The sequence below is a fragment of the Crocodylus siamensis genome, chromosome 12 (assembly GCF_052110815.1).
Source record: "Crocodylus siamensis isolate JL-2025a chromosome 12, ASM5211081v1, whole genome shotgun sequence".
NCBI lineage: Eukaryota > Metazoa > Chordata > Crocodylia > Crocodylidae > Crocodylus > Crocodylus siamensis.
The window spans coordinates 15046110-15069192 of record NC_143406.1 but is presented as its reverse complement, the minus strand read 5'-3'; the positions used below and the strand labels follow the sequence as shown (position 1 = coordinate 15069192).

At 43.4% G+C, this 23083-nt stretch overlaps 2 protein-coding genes and 1 long non-coding RNA gene across 8 annotated transcripts in view; 2 read left to right on the top strand and 1 right to left on the bottom strand.

The window, feature by feature from the left end:
* LOC149854688 (uncharacterized) overlaps positions 1-8375 on the top strand; it is a 10635-nt gene extending 2260 nt beyond the window's left edge. Inside the window, exons 4-13 of one of the 4 annotated variants that reach the window (XM_090024534.1) lie at positions 734-981; positions 1942-2116; positions 2583-2683; positions 3791-3877; positions 4283-4411; positions 4838-4960; positions 5056-5220; positions 6254-6421; positions 7037-7197; positions 8275-8375. In XM_090024534.1, coding sequence (XP_089880660.1) covers positions 734-981; positions 1942-2116; positions 2583-2683; positions 3791-3877; positions 4283-4411; positions 4838-4960; positions 5056-5220; positions 6254-6421; positions 7037-7197; positions 8275-8322 — 1405 coding nt within the window. In that variant the 3' untranslated portion in view covers positions 8323-8375. The other 3 variants (XM_090024535.1, XM_090024533.1, XM_090024532.1) reach the window with 3 other exon arrangements.
* On the bottom strand, positions 6921-8892 carry LOC149854687 (uncharacterized). The gene is made up of 2 exons (XR_016438764.1): positions 8755-8892; positions 6921-7184 (listed from the first exon to the last, which is right to left on the bottom strand). It is a non-coding gene; the product is annotated as an uncharacterized LOC149854687 (long non-coding RNA).
* Positions 8513-23083, top strand: LOC149854686 (uncharacterized). Of its 3 annotated transcripts, none has more exons than XM_090024543.1 (9): positions 8513-8963; positions 11662-12261; positions 13512-13582; positions 14375-14483; positions 15876-16006; positions 16312-16419; positions 16791-16909; positions 17563-17719; positions 21416-23083. In XM_090024543.1, the coding sequence occupies exons 1-9, from the start codon at positions 8704-8706 to the stop codon at positions 21562-21564; spliced, it is 1704 nt and encodes a 567-aa protein (XP_089880669.1). In that variant the 5' UTR covers positions 8513-8703; the 3' UTR covers positions 21565-23083. The 3 variants fall into 3 exon arrangements, with proteins under 3 accessions (XP_089880669.1, XP_089880670.1, XP_089880671.1); XM_090024545.1 differs by lacking the exon at positions 8513-8963 and adding an exon at positions 8971-9229; XM_090024544.1 differs by lacking the exon at positions 16312-16419.

Genomic DNA, 23083 nt, shown 5'->3' with positions numbered 1-23083 from the left:
ATGAAATTCCTGGCTGCGTAAAGGGCCAACCTGAATATCTGAACCACTTGCTTCCTACATAAATCCTTACAACTGGCCTTAATGGAGACTTACATACAGGTTCTCTGCATTGACACAGCAATTTTCAAGAAGTGTATCTGCAACCATTTTTTTTTTTTTTTTTTTTTTCCCCCAGCTTTAGTCCGATATCAGAGCAGCTTGATGTCTACTCAGCCAAGGCTACTTCAAGCTGCCGCAGAGAGCACTGCTAAGGAAAGAAGCGTGCCAGCTGAGTTCAGCAAAGCTTGCAGCACCTTCTCACTCCTGATGTGCCCCTGGAACGCTACCCACTGGGGCGGAAGCAATTGCAGCCAAGCTGGCAAAGAGATGCTTTTTTCTCTTTCCTAGAGAAATCTTCAGTTGCTGCCTTAAACATTTTTAAGTCCCCTCAAAACTGCAGAGGAACTAGCCCACAGCTCTCTGCTCTGACCAGGGCTCCTCTTAGGGTCAGGGAGAGTTTGAGCCAAATGGTGAGAGTGACACAAGACTTGGCAAAGTATTTATAAGCAGAAGACCTCTAAAGCCCTAGAAGACAGTAATTAGATATGGGAAAGCTCAGATTGTCCCCAGTTCTATCCTTGGCCTCCCAGGACAGGTGACACTTCCCCATGATACAGGGCACATCCAATATGATGATGCTGACAGACAACCCCCTTAGTTACCTCTGCTCTCTTTTTTTTTTTTTTTTTTGCAGTTATCGAAGGAGGCTGGAACTGACTGCTGAGCTGTTCCCAAAGATGGCTCTGGCCAATCACCATCTGGATCTGAAGCTGTTTTCTATTGTTGAGGATGATTTTTACCCAAATATGTTCTGGGCTGAATTGGCCACAGCAAGACTGCCTGATAAACAGGCACGGATTGAAGCTTATGATTTTACTGACTTTGAGAGGTTAAATCCCTCCCACTTGAGATACATTTTTGTACTGGAAAGGCTGCCAATAGGTACGAAAGAGCTACAGCTAGTAGCATGAGAGTGCCCTGCCCTCTTCAGGGTGAGCACAGGCATCTTCAGTCACATTATGCTTATTTCTGTTTCCTGTGCTCCATAGCTGGGGGTTGTAATTTATACATTGAAAAATGTCTGCAGGGGTTTGCTGGGGTCACAGTATCTGTACACAGATGCGAATGCAGTGAGGACTCATCAGTTTCTGGGTCCAGACTACCAGAAATGGCCAAACACACACTCATACCAGGTGATAATTTAGAAAGTGGTGTTTGCTACCAGGCTGAGCCCCAGCAGTTTGGGATTTCTAGCAATCCTGCTCTTCATAAGACATCCTTCTTTTTGCAAACCAGCACACTCCAACAGGGAATCTCTAAGGGGTTATTTTTGCCCTGCAAAGAAAAAGTAAAGCACTTGAATATGTACATCTTCCTGTGAAGGCAGCACCCTGTGTAGAGACTCATCTATTCTGTTCATAGCTCTCATTTAGACTTCTATAGTCATCTAGAACCAGAGTTGGAGTGAGGAGGTCCAGTCTGATTTCCATTTATATATTCAAATGTCACGTTGTATTGGATGCTACAAACATAAAGCTGCTTATTAATATGATTGTAGTCCCCTGACCATGGACGCTTTTTAAAGTGTTGTTGTTTCCACCAGAAGGCTCTATTTATATCCTTGTGTATCACTGGTTATTAGAGGCTGAACCCCAGTTGGTACACAAGGGAGCTGACAGTGAGCAGTGAGGACATCTAATTTATCACATATTTGTCCCTGACAATCTCATATAGACTGGCGAATAAACCCAAGTCATCTCAGCCTATGGCTTGTTAGTTTCTCAGAATAACCTTGCCCTTTGGCACAGTGAATTGGTTGTCATCCTTTTAGAACAATGGAGGAGCCACTCTGAATATCCAGTGGTCTTGTTTTATTTTCAATTTTTTTGCCTGTCTTTTCAGAGGTCGGTGAGTTCTTGGAAGGAGACACCTTTACCATACAGCTGCCTCAGTCTCTCCAGCTGTCTCCCATCAGCTTTGTGAAGTGGATGAAGCAGCCCTCCTCCCTGATGCTCTTTGGTTCCAACACTGTAGTGCTGGCCAATGGGACAGAGGGGATTGAGATGAAAAGAGTAAGGTATGACAGTAACCTGATGCTTTTCCAATCTATGAATGACAGATTTTTATATTTCCTTCTCAGTGCCCATCAGTAACAGACAACCAAGCCCCCTATCAGTGATGATATGAGGAGAGGGGAACTAACCATTAACATGGCTAATGTCACCTACTGGTGCTTTTAATAAATACCTAAGAACATATATTTTCTTAAATGATTAAGAACAGACATAGCTGTAGAGAAGGAAAAGAAATGAAAGTCAGTGATGAACTGAGTTAAAAGGAAAGCAGTCACCTGGGAGAGGAGAATGTCTCCTTCTTAATCCCTTCCCCTTTTGCACTTGACCTCTTTCCCCTAGTTCCCTTCTGACTCTCCTGGTCTGAGACTAAATTCAGGAAATGGCTGAGTTCTAATGTTCTTTTCTGCTAACTCAGGAGAAAACCAAAGTGAGAAATGTGCACTTTCTCTCTGTTTTACCTTCTCTCAGGAATAGTGAATTTGGTTACATCCGAGCTCTTGTCTATGATTTCATCCCTGGTGTTCCTGGAAGGGTTGTGGTTGCCCAGAGGCTTTTCTTCATAAAGAAGGGTACTGAGTGTTTTTAACTTTATTGTACATTATCTTGATTGGTGTTTGACTTCCATGTCCCCTCTCCCTGTCTTCAAATCATGATAAAACCTCAATGGCTGCTAGCTTTAGTAAAACTACTTTAGTTTAAATTGTAGTGGTTTCTTGCAAAATATATTATTGGCCTATTCTTCCTGACAATTTCCATTTAGTGTCTGGATGAAACCATTCCCTAGCCTCACCCGTTAGGAATTTTGGCATGTGCATTTGCAAAGGTGCAGAAAAATTGGAAAGTGTATGAAAGAGGATCACAAAACAATTCAAGAGGTGGGGTAAATGCTTTACAATGAGAGGCCGAAGGAATACAGTCTGTTTAGCTTATAATGAAGCAAGTCAAAACTTGACTGACATACTTTCCTGGGATGAAAGTATTGGATATTATTTAACTCCTCAATTTAACTCCTCAATCTGGCAGAGAGAGGCAATCTGAGAACTAGAATTGAAAGGCATGATGTGCAGTAGAATACTAGAAATAAACCACAATTTTTGGGTAATGCAAGATGCCAAGGGAAGCATTGGACTCTTGAGCCAGTCCACGTCAAGACTGGATGCCTCTTGACAACATGCTTTACTGGGGTCAGAGCAGGGGGAACTGGGGTATATCCTATGCACATGCTGTACAGGAGATTATATGACATCAGAGGTTCCCACTTTTTCTTACTGCATACCCGCTTTCAGATTTACCAGCTGATTTGTGTACCACTACCAGCACACATTTTATATTTAAACCCCTTAAATGCCGATGATTATTATTATAATGCAAATTAAATCTGCCATTACACAATTTCTCTCGCATACCCCCCAAAGATGTCTTGTGTGCCCCTAGGTACGTGTACCACAGTTTGGGAACCCCTGGACTAAATGATCTAATGGTCATTTCAGGCCTTAAAATCTGAGGTGGTGAATGATTCTATAAAACAGCATGTGACATGTTTATATTTAAAAAGTCAAGCAAGCCTTCTTGACTTGAATTAGCAGGAAGAGTAAAACAGACCAGTTACTTTACTGTGTCTGGGTTCTTGCTTGGATTTGGGTTTGGGCACATATGCATTTACTTTATTTCTTCAGATATCAGCAAAGTATGCAGTGGGTCTTCAGGTGAAAAGTATTGTCACTGTAACCCCGGATTTGAGAGAAACGGCAGCCACTGTGTGGGTAAATATTTATTTATGCACTCGGCTTTCTGCAAGTCTCTGATTTATGTGAACAAAGTCAAAGGAAATACAGGAGATCCTGTAGCTTTTGGCCATTCAGTGCCTCATACTAAGCAACCTACATTCAACTTCCTCAGTAACTACATCCCATGTACACATACTGAGCCATGGATCACATTTTCTGTGACTGCTCACAAAACTGTTTCAACGTCTCACTAGGTCAAGGACCCATGCTTGGGTGCAGAAGAAACCCTGGAGTGCATACAGATGTGGGTTTGAGTGAGCTCAATGGGTTCACACACAGTGATGCAGGTGTGACCATTGTATCTGCTGTACAAATAGCAGTACAGCTCTTAGTACCTAGCTGTTCTCTACCATAAACATATGCACTGCTTTCTGCTTCCAGACAAAGATGAGTGTATGGAAAGAATGCCCCGGAAGTGCCCCCCCAAGGCTAACTGCATCAATTTGTATGGATCCTACCGTTGTCATTGCCCAGCAGGATTTGAAGGAGATGGATTGTACAGCTGCACAGGTGAAAGAAAACAGGCTCCCAACTCCAGGGACATGTTGTAATCAGACTAGTTTATGAGCTAATCTGTTGCAACTGTTAGGTTTAGGAACAAGTCTATTTTTTTTGAAGTCCACATAATTGAAATAGGTAAACAAAGAGAAGCTGGGCTTGTGATAACAGGGCACAAAGCAAGCAGTGGATATGGCATTTGGATAAACTCAGGAAAAGGCCAGGCTGGCAGATCTGTCATGATAAGTCAGACTTGGGGAGGCCATTGGAAACCAAGTCCCATTCCTTGCTGGGCCTCCAGTCAAGCCAAACTCAAGCCAACATCAATGATGCTTCCCCTGGGTTGGTGTCCCTGGTGATTTTTGTGTGTGTGCGAGTTCTGTATAAGCTGCATTTTAAGTGGGGAAAACTTGGTGTGGGTTTCTGTCCCCTTTCTAGATATAGATGAGTGTGCAAGAGGCACCCACAACTGCAATCAGGATGCTACTTGTCTGAACACCCTTGGCTCCTATTTCTGCATGTGTCAAAGTGGGTTTACTGGTGATGGAATTCACTGTGAAGGTAAGGACACAGAATCACTCCTTACCTATGACTGGGAAGGGTTGAGGAGCAAAGTGTTTCTAAATCTTTTTGTTTTTTTGGCTCTTGTATGGCAGCAAAAAGCAGGTGGTTGCCATGGTCTCCATGGTCTGTGTGCACAGTCACCTGTGGGTACCAGAACCAGATACGGATCCGCCTGTGCAACCATTCGAAGAGTGGGATGCACTGTGAGGGGTCGTCTGCTGATGTCAAGCTCTGTCCCAGTCTGGAACCATGCCCTAGTGAGTCTGAATATAACTGTATGCTCAGGACAAGAGAATTTTAGCATGAGCTCAGCTGCTGCATAAGAGAAACTAAACCATGGTAACTTAAAACCTGTTTCATTCAGGTTTAAAGCTATGGAGATTTAGCTCCAACTCAGAGCCACACAGGAGTGAACAGAGGTAACACTGACATCAAAACAGCTTATACCAGTATAATTTAATTCTGATGTAACTGTTACATCTATTTGTGCACAGCCAGAATATCCTTTGCATGACATGCTGCTTTTATCCTGATGTCAGCTGAACAAATTGGGACCCCATTTAACTGCATCTTTATATAGATGTTTTCACCAGGACAAAGTGGGCATAAAGCACTTCTACATCAGAATGTCAACACCGCATCAGCTTGCATGGGTACAAACAGCTACAGAAGATCAAGGGGTCTTAGTTGGCAACCTTAAGGACAGTGTTTCATCTCCTGCATTTGATGGAGAGAACATAATTGGACTGGATGTGGTCATGCACTTGCCAGCATGTTCACATACCTTTTTAGAAGTCTGCCTTCCTTGACAAGGCTTGCTGAGCCATGATGTCACATCCTCACATTATGACACTGTCACAACACTGTGGTGGTGATAACTGAGTATGCTTTAACATACTCCGAGCCCGGTTTGGAGTATGTCCAGCAGCCTCAACAATTATGGAACAAGTGGCCACTCTCCACCAAGTTTCCCAACGTAACAACCAAGACCATAGCTTCAGAGAACTCCATAACGAGGAGTCAAATGGAGACATAGCTTTGCTATAAGTGAGTGCAATTCCCCTGGCTTCTGTGTCCTGACTCGCTGTTTCCCATTATCCTCAATGATGTGAAAACCCATTAGTAAATCTTGGCACGTGCCATGCAGGAACACTCCAACACACATCACTACCCATTCAGAATCAAGGAGTTCAGGATTTCTGAATTCAGGATCAAGGAGGATGTTAGGCATGAGGCCTAAGCCCTGTCATCTAGGTCAGGAAAGTGAAAAAAGCTTTTGTTTCCTTTCAGCAGCAAACAGTCAGTGGTCAGAATGGTCACCTTGGTCAGCATGTTCACACACCTGCTCTGGGATTAAGAAAAGAATCCGGATGTGCAGTAGTCCCACTCCCTCCCAAGGAGGCTTGCCCTGTGCTGGGTTAAAGGAGGAAATTGCCTTGTGCAACAAAAGATGCCCAGGTACAGTTTCCCCTCTGGACCCTGTAGCATGTCACCAAAACATCTGCTGCTTTTACCAGTGGCAGATGAGACCAGGAGAGAGGCTTTTTGCAAAAGCAGTGTCAAAAGTACTCTCATTTCATCCTGTACTTCCTTCCCACTCCTAACTGCTGTCTCTTTCGGTCTTCCTCCCTCAAATAGACATGCATCTTCTTTACACTCAGATGCTCAGAACAGGGTGCATTTTCCTACATGCCAAATCTGTCTCCATATTAAAACCTCTTTTGTGAAGTATTCTAGTGGTGATCTCTATTCTCATAGTCGCCATGACTGCTTGTATCTAAACTGCTGCTCTGTATATTCACCTGACTTGGTCTGTAAGTTGTTGGGTTTTGTTGCTTTTTTTCAGAGCAAGGCTCCTGTCCTTTTTAAGTATTTGTACATTGTTAAGTAGTCTCTCTCTGTGGCTATGAATAATAAAATCATGTACAATAAGGATAGTGCCAGATGAAAAACTGCATGAACAGATTTTCACAAGTTTATTTGAAGTTCTCTTCCCTAAATTGTTGACATTCATATTTAAATACGACTAAAATTGTTCATGTCCATGTAATAATACTGGTCTCTGCACCTCAGTTGATGGAATGTGGTCCCCCTGGACACCTTGGACTCCTTGTCTTGTCTCTTGTGGGCTGGGAGTGGTGAGCCGTTCTCGTTGGTGCAATAATCCTGCCCCACAGCATGAAGGAAAAAACTGCACTGGCCATGGACATGAGGAAGGCACCTGTGGATTTCCAGTAAGTCACAGACAACTGTCTGCTAGAAGATTTTATACTTGTACAATCTATTCCATCTGTGTGTATTTATTTAAATACCAGTCCCAAGTTATTGCCTGTTACATTGGAACAAATTCCTATTATTTGTATAAATACCTTAGATGCACAACATCTTTCAATGATATCAATGAATTGTATTCCTCTCTACCTGTACCAGAAATGGTGAAAGGGAGGCAGCTTTTAAGGGGCTGCTATTGGAAACCCTGAAAATGACTGGAGGTAGCCTGTTTCACAGCTGCTGCCACTCCTGCCTTTCAATAACAGCCCTGACACCGACCACTACACGCTCTGAGGATGAGAGGAGCTAGTCCCTTGACAGGCACTAGTGCTATAATAGCCCATACTAATGGTGCTGGGTGCTTGAGGAACTCATGTTTATATAAGTGCACGAGCAGGAAAGTGCTCAGCCCTTTTTTCAGTCCTGTGACTACAGACTTAACTGGAAAGCCCTGTGCTTCTTGGGGAAGGAATAATGAGCTGCAGACAGATAAAAATATTATTGGTAGTAGTAGCAGTATTGTTGTGTTATATGATGATGATTAATACCCCACTCTACATTAGTTTGTATTTTGGGAGTTGTAGCCTTCCCCCCAACTATCCACAGAAGAAGGAGAAACAGGCCAAAGTGGGTCTGGACCATAAAAGCTGCCACTGACTGGGTCAGACCATGGGTCCACCTCACCCAAGGGCAGGGAGCAGAGGCTGAAAGGAAGAGAACTAAGCATGGCCCCCACTTGCAGCCTCCAGCATTTCAGGCCAGGGAGGTTGATGCAGAGGCCTTGCCCCTGCCCTGCTCAATAGCTGCTGATGCAGCAGAACGAGAGCACGTCTGGTCCCTTCCAGCCCTACGTCCCTGTGATTCCCCCCGCCCAGCCCCAGGCAGATCCTGAGGTACTCTTGCGTAGCGGCTTGTGCAGAAGCCTGAGGGGCCGGGGCCAGGGCGTGGGGCCTTCCCGAGGGATCTCCGTCGGCCCCAGCACCCACGGGAGGGCTGCTAGGGCGCGCCGGGCTCACGGCCTCCCCCTCATCTGTCTGCAGGAGAGCGTCTGCCGCTACCTGAGGAGCCCGCGGGGACCGCCCCCGTGACCGCCCCCCCAGCCCAGCCCGGCTCTGCAGAAGAATAAAGGGATGAGACCGGACGACGCGGCTCCAGCACTGTCTTTGTTGCGGGGCGGGACAGGCAACTTCTACTTCCGCGGTCGCGGATCTAGAGGGCGGCGGGGGTCATTGGGGCAGGCCGGATTCCGCTTCCGGCCTCGCGGACCTACAGGGCAGCCAGGTCACGGGGGCGCGGCCGAGCGGGGCTGGTTTCCGCTTCCGGGAACGCGGGGCGGCGGGGGCGGGATTACGGTGCAGGCCGGGCCCGCAGCCGGCCCTGAGGCGCCTCCGCCTCCCCACCCCCCCGTTCCCCCATGCTGAGGGGGCGCCCCCGGGCCGGCCCTGCCCGCGCCCGCGCCCCGCGCGGCCATGGGGCGCAAGAAGAAGACGCTGCACGACTATGCGGCGGAGTTCACAGACCTGGGCGTGCGGCGGCACCTGCTGGAGCCAGGCGCGGGGCCGGGGCCGGGGCCGGCGGCCGCCGTAGTGGTGGAGACACTGTACTGCAAGTCGTGCGAGCTGCCCATGCGCGTGCGGCGCGACCGCATCCTGGAGCACCTCTCGTCCGGCCGCCACTACCGCAACCGCCGCCTGCTCAAGCAGCACGGCCCGCGCGCGCCCGCCCTCGCGTGAGTCCGCCCGGCCCGGCGCGGGGGGAGGGGAGCCCTGCTCCGCCTTCGCGGGTCCCAGCCCGGGACAGGCCGCAGCTTCCTCCCGGTGACTGGTCTGAGACGGGGCTCCCGGCGGAGCAGACGTGGCCCCTGAGTGAGCGTGCGGGGCTGGGCGTGACTGTCTGCGAAGCTGCGTGAGCTGGGCTCCCTCAGGCGCGGGCTGCGGACAGGGGCTTTGCTGCCGGGCAGGGCAGCCAGAGGCTGCGATACAGATCTAACCCCTGGTCAGTTTTCAGTTAATTGCCCTGCCACCTGGGCCTGCTAGGTTCAGTACAGGCACCTGACTTCCCCTGGGATAAAGTTCTGGTGTCCTACGACTAAGCCCACTGTCCCCCCTTAAGTAGCTGTGAGGCCAAGCGTCCAAGTTGTAGCCATATTGATCTAGAGGAAAAAGCAATTGGTACTTGTACTAGAGATGACATCTTTTTTATTTAGACCAACAAGAGTTTTGCAAAAAAATCTTTAATTGCAAGCTTTTGGGCTCAAACACCCTTCATCAAGCGTTGGAGAAAAGGCTGTAAAAGTTCTCCTGGGTAGAAATGACAGTTCTATTTCACAGAGGAGTCAACAGATGGAAAGCTCCTCTGGGCAGGCAGTTCATAGCTGGTATGGAAACAGCTATGGAGGCAGGTGTGAAAGACAGACACTTAATTGGCTAATTTGAGGTAATTGCCATTCAAGCTGCCTGTTGAGAGACTGTCCTCTACCCTGTTTTGATGCGAGTCAAAACCAGGGAAAATCAGACCTGGAATAAACCTAAGAATAAAAATAAAGTTGGGTCTGACTGTGTGCATCTGCAGGATCCCAGAATCAAAGGGTTTGTTTGGGTTTTTTCCCCAGAGGAAATATGGCATCTGTTTTTAGCCAGAGATTAATGCTTTCTCTCTGGGCAGTTGCAACTAATTAGCATTAGTCGCTATTGATTCCAGAGAGGACATTGGAAAAGGGCTGCACTACTCCCTGGATTTGATTTGGATTGGTTAGTGCCAGCTCAAATGTGGTGTCTGTTTTTTACCCACCATGGCTACAAACAGTTGTTGCATTTGTCCCCAAACAGACCAGTTCATCCTGGGACAAAGTGCAATAGTTCAAGTGTCCATCTCTGAGATGAACCATAAAAAGGTTTATGGGGTAAGAGGTGTCCATCACAAAGCGCGTCCAAACAGTTGTCCTTGGATTGCATCAGTGGGTCAACAGCAGGAAAGCGGCAGTGCATTCAGGCACTCGTATCCTAATGGAAAGGCAACGAGTGCACATGCCAGTCTTGGGATATTCCTGTGCCAGAACAAACACAGGCACAGCTTGTTCTGGAATAAATGCCATATCTATTCCTAGTCTGTAGTGTAGTGGTTCTCAACCCCATTAAACTCAAGTCTCACCTGCCCTCCCCCAATTTCAGTTGTTAGTTTTCAGAAAAATAATATACCAATTCTTCTGTTGGAAAAAACTCAGAAAGTCCACAGCTGGTCCAAATGTTTTGGACACTGGTGATTCCTATTTGAGATTTCTGGGTCTATCATGTGAATCATGTCTGTACACCTAACACTGCTTAGCAATTCATGACATCCCCGAAAGGATCTCCAGGCACCTTGGAGCGAAGCAGTACACTAGCTGAGGATCACTGTTGTACGGTGTCCCATAGTAATGTTTGTCTCTGCCTAAATTGTCATGAAGATGTTGTCTTGAATAAACTGCAGGACTGTTTTTGTTTTTTTTTCCTCCCTTCTCCCCCCAAACTTCTTGCTGCCTCCTTTATTCTTGATGAGGTAGAGGAATGAAAAGCTGCATCCAGATAGCAGGGTTGGAGGCTCTTGTCACATGGCATATTTGTGACTTTACAACTGAAGTTTGGAAAAAGTCTGTCAATATAAACACACAAGCTGAAACAGTCCCCAGAGTTTTGAAACATGAGACTTAAAGAAATATTTTTCCCATTTACTTGTTAAATAAGCATTCCCTTGTGGCATTCAAAGCTTGAGTATTGAAGTGCAATGGAGGTATGAGTTCCAATGTTTTCACAGCTGTCTAAGCCAAGTAATGCAAAAGAATTAAAGGCAATGAAAAAGGCTTTTCTTTTAGTAATTTCACATGGTTTTGGAAAGTTAGACAAAGAACTTTTTTTTAGAGTTAGTTGCATGCTTTTAAATTGTTTATGTTGACTCTTAAATAAGGTCGCTCATTTCCCAGTTAGTGTGGACGTACTGCAAATTACTGAATTTTATGGCTTAGCTAGCAAGCAAGACAAAAGAGCAAGTAATAAATCTTCACAATGCACTTCATTTATTTTTACAGTTGTAGTTTAAATGGAATTACTTGGGAAACCTTATGGAAGAGTAGAAAGTGCACCCTGTGCTATCTTTGTGAGAGTCTGATAAAAGTAACAGTTCACCAGGGTTTTGCATGGAAGATGGGGTTAATAGTTTTCTTTATATTTGCCTAACCAAATGTATAGGCAAATAGTATGTCAATCGAGTGATGGAAGAAAATCTGATGAATTTGAAGTCAAGCGCCTACAGACATCTGAGGCTCATCATATTTACTCATTTTTTTCTCTAAGATATTTTGACCTGTTTTGTTCAAACAGCTTTGTTCTGTTTGATTGTTCCTGAAGTACCAGAAGCTTCCTTAAGACTTATTTATCTCTCTTTTTATCTAGATCTGCAGGTTCAGACCTTGGTGCTGGGCTTCCCATGCAACTTGACACTCCTTCCCTGCTCTCTCAGCCTTCATTTATTTTCTCACCCAACCCTTGCATCACCAGTGATGGCACCGGCACCAGCTACAGCATGGTGCCATCTCCACCTTCCTACCACAAGTCATTGATCCCTGTTCACCTCAATGCCATCAGCTCTACCACTAATGTCCTGTCTGCCAGAGAAGACCAGACACCCTCTACCTCTACCAGTTACCCTTCAGCATTTGCTGCCCTTCATCTGAGAAATACACCTGCTTCCTCAAAACAGAACAACCAAAAGCTTGTTATTTCTGAGGCCTCCAACAGTGCGATTTGTGGAGGGGCTGTGGGACAGTACACTGGTACTGGGACTACAGGAAGCAATATTGGTCTTGCTCTCTTTGGTGTTGGGCTTGGGAACAAAGCATTGTTTCAAAGTTTAATGGAAGAAAATAGTTGCTGTTTACTCTACATTGTTGAGGATCAGCTACTAGACGTGGAACGTGCCTTCAGTACTGAATTTCTGGCTAACACCAGGGTGCTGCGGCAGCAGGATGCTGACATTGTGCTCAATGATCAACGGTACAGTCTGCAAATCGCTCATATCCATGTTTTCTTAAGTAACTTAACTCAAGAAGGGCTAACAATGTAACTTTCTTACTGTCTTTGGAAAGTTTCATTGGTACTGGCATGTACTTGCCTTTTGTTGGATCTTGCTGGTCTGACTTCCTGCTCATGACATGAGACAGAACTTTTATGCCTTTAGTCCTCATTACAGCTCCTTGCAACAGCTATAGATCAACTCAAATTGCACTTCTCTTTAGTAAAGAAGGTGGAGGGAGGGTGACACATTCTAGGATCTTGCTGGGAAGCTTAGTTATCTGTGTGCGCTTGGGGCTCCAGAAAGAACTGTGACAAGCTCTCCTTTGTGGACAGAGGTATAAGGCTATGTCTGTGACCAGGTTCCCTTTTCCATGGTGTCATGTAGCTTGTGTATCGGTTTCCTTCCTGACTTGTCTTTTTTTCTCCCAAGTAGCTGGCTTATTGAAGTGGTAGAGCATATGTAGAATTAAAAAGCACTGTAGGGATCCTTCATTGTGAAGGGTATAGTGTAAATGTGCTTTTATTAGAGCTCATTTTATGTTTTGGGGGAAGCTAGATTAGTACCACAAAAACAAGCTCACTGGAGTTCTTGTCAACTTTTAAATGAAGGCAGCATTTCAGAATTCACAAACCTTAGAATGGAAGTGTTCCTGAGAGAGGGAACTTTGCAGTACAAATTCTAAAGTTAAAATGCATTGAACTATTAGCAGTATTTTTTTTCCACAATTGCACCCTGTAAAGTTTCTTTAGATTTTCCTTTCTGATTTGTTAAAATGGAGGGTGCAAGTAAGTCTTTGAAAGACACCTCAGAAACGTTTTTTGTGTTCACTTTTAAGATAGAGACATAAGAATGCTATTTAAATATGTGGTGAATATATATTTTTTCTAAATCTAAATGAACACTTTGTATTTATTACTTAAAAATATGAGACTACAAGCTATGAATAAAGACAAAGATTCATGTAAAACTCCACTATATGTAATGATTTAAATCTATTCCTGGCACCATTACCCCAGAACTTTGAGCCCTTATAAGATGAGAGAGAGTTATTTTGTCAATGTGATTTTTTTTTTTTCTTTCCTTCTTGGAAATTAGTGGTTTCTTACCCCTCCCTTTCTTAAATTAAGAGGTTTCTTAACATTCACAAAACTTGATCTCCTTTCTTTTGACTAGTTTGTTTCAGCAAATAATTTGTCTCCACCTAACAACTTGTTCTTAATGCTTGCAGTGTCTCTGGAGCCATTATTTGTTCACCTCCTGAAGCAGCCTCAGAAATTGTATTAGATGCTTTGCGAGCGGGTAAGAGGAACTGTAGCAGACTTACAGCAAGTTCTTTCATGTTTAATCTGTGATATGTTCTGGGTTGGGCATACCGAGTTAACAAGGCATGTACTTAGAGATCAGCATTTATCAGTGTTTTCATAGATTCATAGATGTTTGGGTCGGGAGGGGCTTTAGTAGATCATTGAGTCTGACCCCCTGCCCTGGAGGTTATTCCACCTCCAGTGATTAGTCACTTGTGGCCTCCTCATTTGTACCTTACAGTATCCCTTGAGGGATGCACTGAATGTCTGATTGCATAATTAGAGAGAAGTTAGCCTATAGAAGCTGCTACCCTAAAGACTTTCCATGCAGCTTGAGTATGTACTGTGGTCCTTTTTTAAGTATATGTAACTGAACTGTTCAATTGGATTAGTGCAAGAAGCAAGGGGTTTTTGCTAATATCTTTTATTGGACTAACAGTATAGTTTGAAGACATGTTAGACAAGCTTGCACGTACAAAGTGTACTTTTCCAGGTCTGGGAAAGAAGCAAGTGCAACCTAAGCTAAAAGTGTTTAACTCCATATGTACAAAGAAGTAATTGGAAAAATACAGCTAAGAATAGAGGCAGATGAGATTCTATGAAATTTGCAAATGGTTAATGCACTATAGCTTTGTGGATAAGTAGCAATAACGGCCTTCCTCGTGTCTCCTGAAATGTTGTTTCTGGACTGTATTGATGTGTAATACAATATTGCAAGGTATAAAGTGTACTGCTTGGATTGTGTCCTACACATATTCAGCTCTGTGTTATGTGACATTCTGCATAGGGAAAGGTGTGTTTTGCGAGAAGCTGCCCAGTTTAGACAGGCAGACAGCAGAGGCTTGTTTTGACGAAGCTGACAGATGTGGAAGACCATTGGTCTGTGGATTCTACAAGTAAGGACTCCATTTTATTCAGCTCTTTATGTGTTAAGGAAGTACAAGTGTGAAGTAATGCAATTCCAATTATTATCTGGAAACTTTCTGTATTTGTTTTCTAGCTATTTAACTATAATTTTGATTAAGTTTACGTAGTATGTGGGTCGTCAGAGGATATATATATTATATACTTGCAGCTTCAGGTTAATTCTTCATACTTCTTGGAGGTGCAAATCTTTTTTTATATTTGGCATAGCATTACAATTAACCATGTACATGGGATTGGGTGGTAATAGAGTACGGTTGGTAAGTGCAATGAGGCTTGAGCACTCGAGGTGCTTAGTAAAATGTTACTCTAGTCTTTTTGTGGTGGTGAGATTTTGTAAAAATGACTGAAGCATTCTTCTGGGTAACTTTGGTGTGTGATGTGTGAGAGAATGAATTAGGGCGTTACTTTTTGTGATATACAGCTTCTTGATTTTGCACCTGTGTAGCCTTTGAGATTCACTTTTGACTGCACTATTTTGCAAAGTATCTAGTTTTACAGCTATACCAAGTTGGAAAAAACAGCAGCGTTACACCTTGGTTACAGACCATTTTGGCTTCACAGATTATTTCTTGTCATGTTGATTATGGTTGTTTTCTTTCAAGCCCAAGGGATTTACAGGTCTTTTTGACTGTTTTTGTTGTATAATTTTGGAGAAGGAAAAGAAAAATATTATAGGAAGTGAACTGGCTCTGGTTTTTTTTAAATACTGCAGGAAAAAAAACTTTCTATTAGGAAACATTCAACATTTATTTACATAATATTTTGAAAATGTAGCTTTGTTTGATTGTACTCAGTATGCTTTATGGACTCACTAACTGAATCCTAAAATCTTGTATACACTAAAAAATAATGGTCCTGTGCACCCTATATAATAACATCAGCTGCAAGTAATGAAGAAGGTTTTGAGTATTTACATTCCTTGTGAAGAAACTACATAAGCTACCATTGATTTAGCCAGACCATTTGAAGTAGAGAAATTCATCCTCTACAGACAGCACATTTGATACTTGCATATAAAACCAGCAAGATACCTTTTAATCTATATGTAACTTCTTAGGTATTGCGTATTAAACATTTTATTCCACAGTTGTTTAATCCCTGAATTGAAGCTCTTAGTACAGTAGAAGAGTTACTGCAGGGAAAAATTTACTAGGAATTTCTGAAACTTCTGCAAATTGCTGATCAAATGATTTCATCAGAAAATTGTATGTCACATCTGTCTTAAATTGGTAGCCACATGTGGTCCAGATCTTTCACTGCCGTCCAGTGTCAGGCTGGTGGATTGTCCTGGATGACTTTAGTGTGCATAACCCCATTCTTATCTGTATGCTCACTTATCCATGTTGGCTGTCTTTCCACAGGCGCTTTGATCCAGCCATGCAGTTCTTGTATAAAAAAGTCCACGACAGCCAGGCCTTGGGGAGGATTCATCGGATATCAACGGTTAGCAGCATATATCCAGCGGCTTCTCTTAGCTTCCTAAAAAAGTCAGGTACTAAGTAGCTTTCTTATAGAAGAAGGGGTTCATTCTGTGAAGGCACATCAGTTGACCTTATTGCGTATTCCAGTGGAACCTTCTGCGTGTGTATGCGTATATCCCTAAAGTGCGTTATTTTCCTCTGAGGGAGGAGAGGCTCTTTGACACTAACTTTTTGGTGAGGGAGTATTTCTGTGTGTTCTTCAGGCTAACTTCTGAGATGATTTAACATTTATCATCATGCAGTGTAGAAATATAAACTTGCTCATAGATTTTATAGGATTTACATCTTTTAGTGTGCTCACTTTTTCCTCTTTCAGGTGGGATTTTCTATAATGCTGCTGTACATGACATTGATATTATCAGTTTGTTACTGGGGGAAAGTGCACCAGATACAATATTTTCTTTGGGACATGCATTCTGTGCAGGTGAGACTAAACTTCTCCACTAGAGTGTCATTTCATTTTCTAGTTATTTCTTATTTCAGTGCTATAAATTAAAAGCAAATGTATGTGAAGTCGTAAGATATAGAGATACGGGATTTATTATTTTATATTATTTTGTAATAAAAGTAAAAGTGTGGAGTAGGGAGTCACCTGATGAGTGGTAAAGAGGAATGCAAATGGATCGGTGTCAGTGGTAGTAAACGTGTTTGGGATGTTCTGTTTTTCCCACCAGGCTGTGTGATTATGATCTAGTCACCCTAGTGCCTCTTACAAAATACAGGCACTTTTGTACAGTAGGGATTTGCTGGTTTCCTTTTATTTCCAAGTCTGAGTTGGTATCTCTCATCACTCAGACATGGCCTACTTGAAGGATGCAGACACTGTAGCAGTCAGCATGAAATTTCCTAGTGGAGCCATTGTTACATTGGACATCAGTCAGCACTGCACTAAAAGCTGCGATCAGAGACTAGAGGTGTGTTTGTTTTTTTATGTAATGTAAACTTTTCTCTGATTCCTGTTTGCATGGGGGACCTATTATTTTTTTTTGTGCCTATGTGCATACACACCAGTGTGCTATACAGAGCACCATGCAGCTGAGGGAGAAGTTACAGTTTTTTGCCTGTCCTGCTGTCCTCTTAAAATTAGCTTCCCCTTCTGGTAGCCAAATTCTGCTCTTGATTGTGCCCATGAGTAACTTATGGAGTTGTTAACAGCAATCAGACAGGAGTGGAATTTGGCTCTGATTTTGTCTACTTTTTCAGGTCCCTTGAGGCAGAAACTCTGCATACAATTTACCCTTGTTTCACCAACTGTTTTATTATGGGCACAGCAAGCCAGGTGTTATATTCTTGTAAGCACAAATAACAAAAAGAATGGGTCCAAATGTATTGGGCCAAAGCCCTTTTGCAAATGGCGTAAGTTTATGTTGATGTACAAGACCACCAGAAACAAGATGTCGGTGCTGGACCTGGGGGAGGAAACTTTTCATTAAATCCTAAAATAAGAGCAGCTGAGTAATCCAGTCCAGCAGACCAGATAGAATTTTAAAGCCAAAAGGCATATTAATTTACAGTACTTTAACAGGTTTTTATTTACTTCTTTCTTCTGCCTCTCACTGTTTTCCAGGTCCATGGTTCTCAAGGATCATTACGGGTAGATAATCAGAATCCCTTGGGAATTACTGAACATGGAACCTCTGTGTCCATCTGTTCTCAGACCCAGGCTGACCGGTACCGGGATGCATACAGAGAACTCTTCCGACATTTTTTAAGGACCCTCAAAGGTTAGAAAAATCATAACTAATGCTGGTTTATTTGTAAGAGGAATCTTGATATGATTTAGATTTGGCTTTAATGGAAATATGTGTAGAACATGGTTCTGAAATCAGTGGGAAGTTTGTTTATTCTTGAAATCCCAGTCGCTGGATGAGAGGGGGAATTTAAAAGCAGATGTCTTTATATGAATGTTGTAAAGCCCGAGGCAGTCTAAACAATCTGAAAAGCAAAAACTATTTACTAGGTGAAAACTTTAGTTGATTACGGTGTATTCAAAATTATAATAAACTTTTCCCTGCCAACTACCACGTTTACTGGAATATAAGATGATCCCAAGCATAAGATGATGTGTCAATAGCTGGATTCAGTACACAAAAAATTAAAAAAATAGTGATAACTTCCCAGGTATAGAATCAGATTATTGGAGGTTTGCTTGAATTTGTCCCGTTCCCACTGCTGCAGCAAGGAGATAAATCAGGGAGTCAGGTAGCCTCCTTGGCCTGTGCCTCCCAAGTTTTTCCTGCTGCAAGCCCTTCCTTCCCCCTCCTCCTTGCTGTCAAACCCTGCTCTCCCTGAGCACATGGAAGTGAGGGGCAAATTTTAAAATACTGTACTGGCCACTGATTTTGAAATAAACGTGACTAGTAATTTGCATATAGGCAAAATACTATGACTACCCATAGACTTTGTTCATGCAGAATTGATGCATTTTACCATTTTTGAAACTGCTGCAAGTTTTAGCACATGTACTCCATGAACACACTTTTAAGCAGTGCTTCTGTAGCTGTTTGTGCATAATACAAATTATGCATGATATTAGTCCAAAACTAGAAGACTCATTATTTACCATGTAGTTCATGGTAAGTAAGTTCCCAACAGAGCATTTCAAATCATGGTGACCCCATAGCTCAGTGCTACTCAGTATGTGCATGTACTCCAGATACACCCCCTCCACCCCCAAAAGGATCTGTGTGCTAATTAACACTCCCACCACTCGTGACTGGCACCAGGTGATCTTGTCATGAGTCCTGGGATCTTCCAAAAATGTATGTGCAGATGAGGCGCAGGGCAACATGGTCCATCATGGAGGGTAGGACTATGCTAGACTATGCTAATCATATGTGACAGGCTAAGAGGGGGTGACAGAGGGATTCTGGGTGAACTGTTTGGGGCCCCATTTGGTGATGTTTGCCAGATATTTAAGGCTGATGAAGAGCCAGGAATCATTGGAAATGAGAAAGAAAGGTACAGCTTAGCTGTGGAAGTAAAGAGGATGTTAAAATGTATTCAGTGTAGTGGCTTACTAGGACTTTAAAAGGAGTCACCACTGAGGGGAACTGAAAACAATGGATATACTACCAAAAGATACTGTTTTCCAAACAAGGTGTTGTTTAGAAGGTCTGCCAAAGGATTTGGAAACATTTAAAGCCCCAGATGGGGGTGGGGGATGCTTGCCAGGAATAAGGACGGCCACTTATGGTTCTGGACTGAGTCACAGATTTGGAATTTGTTTTGGCTAATATGGCTTGGAATATGGGAAATGAAAAAAAAATGGACTGCACTAGCCTACCCTTGTAGAGATCTTGAATGATTCATGGATTTGGAATGAATTTGACTGATTTGGTTTGGACATGAAAAATTTTCCTTTAAAGAAAAAAGAAAGATAAAGTATTGCTTCTGGACCTCTTGCGGGCTAAGATCAAGTATAGTCACTGCACTGATTTGTTATCTGAACCAAGATGGATTTGAATGGCATTGTGTAGTGAAGGGTGCACCCCTGTCAAATGCACTGCAGACATGGCGCCCTACGAGTTTTGTAATTAGCTTCCCACAGGCCAAGGCCAGTTTCCAGTGGGAGGATCTTGGCAACATGCCTACTTCATGGAAATGGCGGACTCCTCTCTAGCTTGCTCCTGTGGCCTTTGGTTAAGAGCAAGTGAGACTCTGGGGCATCTGAACCCCAAGCCTCTGAGCTTGGGCCTGCACGTAGGATGCCCACCAGTGGATTTGGGAGTATCTGAAGCCCCAGGCTGAAAAGTCTGGGGTAGAGGATACTTCCCCACTGTAGCACCACATGTGGTGTTTGAACAACTGTGTGCTGCTTAAGAGGATTTGGAAATGATTTGGCTAGTTTGACCTGGAAGAAGAAAACGTTTCCCAAAAAAAAGTCATTTTTGCTTAACTGGCAGGAAAGATACCATGGTATAAGTCCAGGTGGTTTCCTGCTGTGATTGGAAAGGAAGATCCTCTTCTTGACCTCTGAATGTCCTTGTGTAATAGAGGGTGGAGACATGTCCTTGTACTGCAAGCAGGGCCCCCAGGAATGATCTGGACTACACACCTATTTTATGGAGATGGGAGATTTCCCCGTAGCTTGCTCCTTTGGCCTGTTGATTAAGGGAAGCAACACTTGGGGGCATCCAAACTCCAAGATCTCCAGGCTTGGGCCTGCATGTAGGATGTCTGCCATGGCTTTGGAAGTATCTGAAACCCCAGACTGAAAAGTGTGGGAAAGAGGATACTTGCCAGTAGTAGCACCACATGGATTTGGATGATTGATTTCTGCTTAATTGATAGGTTTCAGAACTGATTTGGCTAATTTGACCTGGAACACAAAAATTGTAACAAAAAACCCCCAAAAAACAAAAGTCAACATTTTTGGCACCAAAGGAGGGTGTTTGAGCTTGCCCCAGCTTCTCCAGGTGCTGCGTTTGTATTGCAGTACCTTCAGGCCTGGTGCTTGTTCTCTCCAGGGAGAAAAACTGCCCATTTTTTATTTATTTATTTATTTATTTTTAAGGGCTGCACACAAAATGGGGGGGGGGAGGGAGTGAGGTTCCCATCATTTTATTTGCCCAATATGTGCCATGTGTTTTATAGTCATGCTCAGTGTAGCTGCATTTAATCAACTTCAGAACTGGTTTTCATTACTGAGCACATGCTGCTTTTGTCAGCAGTTAAATGATAGACAATATATATAACAAGGTTTTCATGTATGTGAATGCAAGACAAGGAACTTTTCCCCCTTGTCTTATATTTGAGTACATATGGTAACTAAAATGCTGAAATGGGTGGCACTGGCAGCATCAGAACCCAGCAAATAGTAAACGTGTGTTGGATGTATATGCAGGGCTCCTGGGTGATTTGTGTATGCCCACAGACACAGAAATTGGCTTAAAAACAATAATATTTTCAGTGTTCAATACTTAGTGTTGGGCTGAATAAGGTTTTATGGCAGTTTAAACTATCGGAAACCAACAGTTTTTACTGAAATCTGGTAAGACAGTGTAAGATGCCTTGTTTTACAAGATCCTGGAAGTGGCAGGATTTGATATACTAGGTAGATGGAAGAAACACTGAAAGTATTTAATATTTATTCCAGCACACAGAGCCTGGGGCTCTCCACGGGTCCAGAAATTTGACAGGAAGGGAGTGGTGCTACCTCCCCTGCCAGATTTCTGGATGCATGGGGAATCCTGTGGACCAGATGACATGGTGCTGGTGCCTGCAGACTGGGGTTGAGCACTGCTGAACTAGACAAATGGTAAGGGGGGGAAGCAAGCACAAGGCAGCAAAGTGACTCAAGAGCCTCAGGGAGGACCTGCTGCAGAGCAGACAGTAGGGCTTCAGTCTTGTGGTTTTGCAGCCTGATGCTCTTTGTACCAATGCTGCCTTCCTCTAGTAGCACAGTCTTGCTTTTCCAGGCAATGAACCCCCTGTTATCACCAAAGAGCAGTTTCTCTGGACGATTCAGGTAGCTGCGGCTGCTGAACAATCCTGGAGGAACGGATCTGCTGTCGACTTGCGCAACGAAGCAATAGATGTGGCGGTAATCAAGACTGAAATCATGTGATGTGCACTGCTGCTTCAAGTGAAGGAGCTGTCCAGAGACCTGCTAGAGAGCACACCTCTCTAGCTAGTGATGTTTCCACTGTTGTCTTAAAACAAAAAGCCTTGTTGTGTTTTGTCATTTTCATTGGCAATGCCCAGAACTTGGAGCTTGTTTTGAACTCCGTAAGCATGCAGTGCTCCTGTTGCTGATGTTTTGGAGGATGTTATCCAGGATCCTTAAAAGAAATGATGGAGGCTTTGTCTGCACTGGCATTTCCTTTTTATATTATGGAATATTATTTCCTTGACGGTAGATTTCCCTGAGGCTGGTCATAACATGGTAAGGATATGCTGGCATTTCCTTTCTGAGGGAGTCAGATCCAGGTAATGGAATAGAATTTTCTTGGTAGCAGACCACCCTGATGCTGATTGCGATGTGGTAAGGAAATAGAAACAATCCTTTATGGCTGTGAAGACTGTGCAATTAATCTCTTGTGGCAGCTTCGTAAATAAGATGAAACTGTGATGCTCAAAATGAGGAAACAAAAGTACCTGTATGGCCCATGCTGCACACCCCATACTGTGTTGTATGTACCCCCTTACAGATTGCACGTTTCTGGAACTTGGTGTTCTGGTCTTTGCTATAAATTTGGAATACATAGTAGCTGAGAAGTATGCATCTACTTCTTTAGGGGAGGGCAAAGCTGGCAGAGAGATTTCCTGTCATTTTGGCTGTAGTGTTAGTGATGAAAGATTTTTGTGGGCTTAGACTGTCACACAGAGCACAACCATACCCTTGGGCATTTCTAATCTGAATAGTGCATCACTATTAAAAATAAATAAAGGTTTTTGTTTCAAAATACTTCTGTGGATATCTGTGCGGGAGCTCTGTACAACATCTGTTACTAGGAGGTGTCACCTGGATTCTACAGTGCATTAGGAGAGGCTGTGTATAAGCAGTTTTGTTTTCCTTGCAAACTCCTGTGCTTCGGGGTTTCTCTGTAAGGCACTGATTTGCAGTTCCTTTGCCCTGAGTGGGGGAGGGAGTCTGATGCACGGGTTTTTAAGGAAGTTTTTTTGGGGGGGGTTGTTTGTTTGTTTTGTCTAGCACAGTGATTCTCAATCGGGGTGTCTGGGATGTCTTGAGATCCTTTCAAGAGTGCCACAGGGTACCACACAACATTAGCACTGTTACATTTACAAACGGGGTTTAACTGCATTAATAAAGAGATTTCAAATAGAAATCCAAAGTTGTGGTCTTTCTAAGGTCAAAAAAAATAAGCTAAAATTTTCCCAGGGGTGCCTCAAGTCTAAAAAGGTTGAGAACCACTGGTCTAGCAGATTGTGATTATGCATCACAGGAAATGATAGTGCCTTCCACAACAGGCAAGTCTGCTTTGAACCAGGTTATTTGTACCTTTTTATTCTTACGTTGAACTTACTGCAAATGTATATATTTGACTATTTTATTCTGATCTGTATTGTTCAGACCCTGGTTTTCAAGATTTGGAAAAAATGGTATTAAAACAACATTGAATGTG